The 4,407-nt window shown below is 44.4% G+C and overlaps 1 protein-coding gene across 14 annotated transcripts in view; it reads left to right on the top strand.

The window, feature by feature from the left end:
* Nucleotides 1–236: 236 nt before the first annotated feature.
* Nucleotides 237–4,407, top strand: part of FUBP1 (far upstream element binding protein 1) — a 34,238-nt gene continuing 30,067 nt past the window's right edge. For 11 of the 14 annotated variants that reach the window (XR_013340449.1, XR_013340455.1, XR_013340454.1 and 8 more), the window contains exons 1-4: nucleotides 237–463; nucleotides 1,339–1,429; nucleotides 3,271–3,309; nucleotides 3,660–3,702. Coding sequence is in view for 6 of the 14 variants with exons in the window: in XM_021527588.3 (XP_021383263.1) it covers nucleotides 350–463; nucleotides 1,339–1,429; nucleotides 3,271–3,309; nucleotides 3,660–3,702 (287 nt within the window). In the remaining 8 variants the exon portion in view is untranslated. Of the gene's footprint in view, nucleotides 464–1,338; nucleotides 1,430–2,401; nucleotides 2,465–3,270; nucleotides 3,310–3,659; nucleotides 3,703–4,407 lie in introns of all 14 variants that reach the window. The other 3 variants (XM_021527578.3, XM_077785406.1, XM_077785408.1) reach the window with 2 other exon arrangements.

Raw genomic sequence — 4,407 nt, 5'->3', positions numbered from 1 at the left:
CCCCCCCCCCAGCTCCCCCCCTTCGCCCCTCGTGACTCCCCCGGCCCTATCAGCAGCGCCTCCAGGCGCTCGCGCCTCCCGTGGAAACATCGCGATCTCACCCCGCCCCCTGCAGGGCGGCCGCGGAGGCCCCGCGGGGCCCGCTGGGCGGGGCCGGGAGAAACGCCGCGAGGCTTCTCCGCCGTTCTGCGGCGCTCCCGATGAAATCCCGCCCGAGATCTCGCGAGGGTTCGGCGCGCTGCCCCCCCGAGCACGATGCCGCGCAGGAATGTGAAAGGCGCGCGCCCGCCGCCATTTTCTCTCTTTCTCGGCAGACAGCGGCAGCGGCCGGAGCGGCGCCGGGGAGGCCATGGCGGACTATTCCACGGTGCCCCCTCCTGCCGCGGGCGCGCCCGGGGGAGGTGGCGGCGGGGCTGGAGGAGTGAACGATGCCTTTAAAGACGCGCTGCAGCGGGCTAGGCAGGTGTGTGTGACTCCGTGGAATCAATGGGATCCCGGGGCCTGGAGGCCGCGGTCTGGGAGCCGCGGGAACAGTGAGGGCGCTGGGGAGCGGGGCCCCTTCGCCAGCGCGTGTGCTGGGGGGAGCTTTGTCCCGTCCCCACGCCCCCTTTGCGCGCCAGCCCGCCCTGGGCCGCGAGGTGTTGGTGGGGCCGTTCCGCCATTGCCCGCGAACCGCTCCGCGACCGGCCGAGGGGGAGCAGCGGCCCCGCGGGCGGGATCCCTCCCTGGCGGCGGCGAGGCCAAATCTCGGCGGGCGAGTAGCGGCGCGTTATCGGGCCCGGCGGAGGGCGGGAGGGCGGCGGCGCCCGCAGCCTGCTCGGGCCGCGCCGCGGCCTGCGGGGCCAGGGCGGCCCTGGCGGAAGCTCTTTATCCCGCAGTTTTATTTGCGACTTCTGCCCCACAGGCCATGTTTTCGTCGCTTCTCGGGCGCGATGTTCGCCTCGTCCGCTTAATAAGCGGTCGCGGTTTTGGCAGTATTTGAAGACCTGGTGTTGGTCGGGTTTTGAAATTGTTTGGCCGGTGAGGGCCTGCTGTGAGATACCACAGTGTTTGGCGAAGAACGTGTAGAGAAAGAAAACTCCCGTTGAGGAAAAAGGTTTTGGTATTTAAAGGTCAAGTTTTCGTCGGGATTTTGTTTGTAGGTGAGGAAAATTTAGGAGGCTCTACCGCTGAAGTATGAGCACAAGTCTTTAAAGCATTAAAAAAAACATCTATGTAGAAAACTGGGGTAATTTTAATGCGCATTGTTTAAATCCTTGAAATCTTTTAGAGAACGTGAAATAAACATGGGCCGAATTAAATATTTATTTTATTGGCTCACATCTGCCTTTTGTTTAGATTGCAGCAAAAATTGGAGGAGATGCTGGCACAGCAATGAATTCAAACGACTACGGTTACGGAGGGCAGAAAAGACCTCTTGAGGATGGAGGTACGCACTCAATCCTGCTGCATTTATTTTTCTGGAGTGTGGCCACTGTGCTAGAAAGACTGCAGGTGGTGTTTTTGTTTGTGGAATCATTTTTTTTTCCATAGCTGAGCATTAAAACATTTTATTCCCCTCATAGATCATGATATATTTTTTCATTTTCAGTTTAGTGGGAAATTTTTAAATCGTTGTGCTCTCACCTGAAGTGAATGTAATCCTATTTTAAATGTGGTTTAAGTGCTGCAAATAGAAAAATATATGCTGGGGAAAGGGACAGAAATGTTCTGGTTGCAAAATGCCTGTGCAGGTGTCATTGAAGTCTTTTGTGGTTCCGTGGCATTGGCTGCAACTTGTAAATTGCAATTAGAGTAGGAAGTGCTCCTGAAGATGAATTGTTTCATTACCTTTATTACTGCACGGTTTCAACTGAAAGTATTAGTGCATTTCATTGTAAAAGCATAGGACTTTTACACAGGAAAGTAAGTTTTCTGCCTTGAAAACACGTTTGTTTTATTACACGTAGTGTAATAGTTCAGCCTACAGCATGTGTGAACCCTGATAAGATCATACTTGAATCCTCTGACCTGTTGCAGCTTTTTGGATTTGCCTTATACTGCAGTAAAGTTTTCTCCTGAAACGTGTGTGTGTCCTCTTTTGTCTCTTACAGAGCATCCACTTTGAGCTTAACAGGGTTTGATATGGTTAATACACACCAAATCCTAGCTAAATTACAGAAAGAAATCTTTGAGCTTGCTGAAATGCTTTCATAGGCCTCGCAAAAGAAAAGTGCCTTTTTTTCCTTTAAGAGGATTGAAACTCAGTCTACAGAATGTAACTAAGGCTTTATATCAGGAGTTCTTGTGTCCTACAGTAAAGTTTTTTTTTTCTATTAAAGGTGAGGTTTTTAATATACAAAAATGAGCTAATGATGCTTCAGATGATATATGTAATGTATTCTTTTTATTTTATGTGTAGATGGCTCTTGGACAAGTCCGAGCAGTACAACACACTGGGAGGGAATGCCCTCTCCTTTTAAAGGCAGGAATTTTTATTTATTACCTGTGTTTAGTATGTAAACATGACATAAACATTTGGATCTTTCTGGATTGACAGAAATATTTCTTGGAATATGTAGCTGAGTTTTTGCTGCACATAAATTATGGTGGTTCATATAGTCTTTATTTTGGGGTGGGAAGGAAGCATCTGAAGTATTATCTTTTCAGACATAGATTCATGATGCCTTTTATTTCTCTACTGTACGGAAAGGATTTGGTGGTTTTTGGTTTTTTTTTTTTTGAAATTTCATACTATGAAATGTTAGATATTTGGATAGGTATTTCATATCAACATTCAGATAGAGATTGCATTGCCATGTGATACTGTTGTATTTTCAGATGTTTGGTCTAGATTTGTGGTCATTGTCAGAATTATTTTTTTAAGTTATAGTTGATTTTTGTATGGATTTGATTTTTTTTTCTATTTTTACTATAGAAGCATCATTAGCTTGAGCAGCCAGCAAAGCTCAACTTTGTTCCTTGTCTTAGTTGAGTTTCAGTGACTGGGTATTTGTGAGCTATCTACACACAGTGCGTTCTGAAAGCTGCCTTTTGTTAAACTAATAGATACATGGAAAAACCTAACATCTTTTCAGCTGTACTAACCAGGTGCTGAGTGTTTGTGAGATTTTTTCTTTTATTCAGATGATCAACTCCCTGAAATTGGAGGAGGAAAAAGAAAGGAAATAAAGGGGGCTAAAATACACTGGAAATTTACAAATCACACTAAAAGGCTTAAACACTTCGAATTTCTTGGCAAAAAAAATTTAAAAAATCTTAATTTTGCAGATCAACCAGATGCTAAGAAAGTTGCTCCCCAGAATGACTGTAAGTAATTTTTCTTTTGTTGCCAAAAAAAAAAAACCTAAACAAGTGTAACATTGTCAGAACAACAGTTTGAAAGTGTTCTGGTAGGTGACACTTGAATAAGTGAGATCCAAAAAATGGTTGGGGGTTTGTGTTACATTGTTGAAGCAGCAGGAGTTTGCTTGGTACAACTGATAGGGGTGGTAGCTACAGTTGAGAGTCTTTATAATAGCTTTTAAACCTTATGAGAACACTTTTTAAAAATAAACTTGGACAAAAGTTTGATACAATTGAGTTCGTTATCAAAGGAGAAGCTTAGTTGTAATCTATACCACTTGTTCGAATTTAATTTTAACAATATTTGTTTATAGCTTTTGGAAATCAGCTACCACCACCGATGCATCAGCAGCAAAGGTAAGAGTTACACTACATCTTACATAGGATTTTTATTGAAGCAAAGCAGTTTCCAGCAATTTTTTTGAAAAAACTGTATCAACATGTGAGGCATGTATTCTGTCTTCGTGTGATCTGTTGAAATGTAGCTTTAGCCAAAGTCAGACACTTAAAATGTACCTGCATTGCTCTCCCTTCCTTTCTCCTCAGCCTAGGCTGTGGATTGAGCTTCATAAAAGGAAAATATGTCTTCTTACTAATTCAGCATAGGTAATATAGCGAGAAGTTGGAAGCAGATATGAAGAGAAAGGGGGTGATGCCATCTTGTAAACAAAAGGCAAAGCTGAATGACCTAAAACCAAATAAAAGAATTGAGACTACAACTTCGTTTTTTCCTCCACTAATCTCTTACCTAAATGACCAGATCCAGCTATTATTCCTGTGCTTTTGACAGTTCTGAGATAACCAAAATTTGCAGTATCCTTTGATGGTAAACAGATGAAACTTCAAATGCTACAGTAGCCTTTTCTGTACTGCACATCTGTTAATGAAGAGGGTGAAGGAAAATTTCTGACTGATTTGTGTGATACTTGAACCTTTTGTGTCGTTTCTTTGTGTTGTCAGCTTAAGTAGAACTGTGCTTGCATAATGACTTCTAAAGTTAACAGGAGGCAAGTAAGGCAGGCTGAAGCTGGGGTAGTAGTTTGCTTTAGTTTAGTGGGAGGA

This window comes from Lonchura striata, chromosome 9, assembly GCF_046129695.1.
Source record: "Lonchura striata isolate bLonStr1 chromosome 9, bLonStr1.mat, whole genome shotgun sequence".
NCBI lineage: Eukaryota > Metazoa > Chordata > Aves > Passeriformes > Estrildidae > Lonchura > Lonchura striata.
Note: the sequence above shows the minus strand (reverse complement) of the source record. Positions and strands in the feature narration are given on the sequence as shown.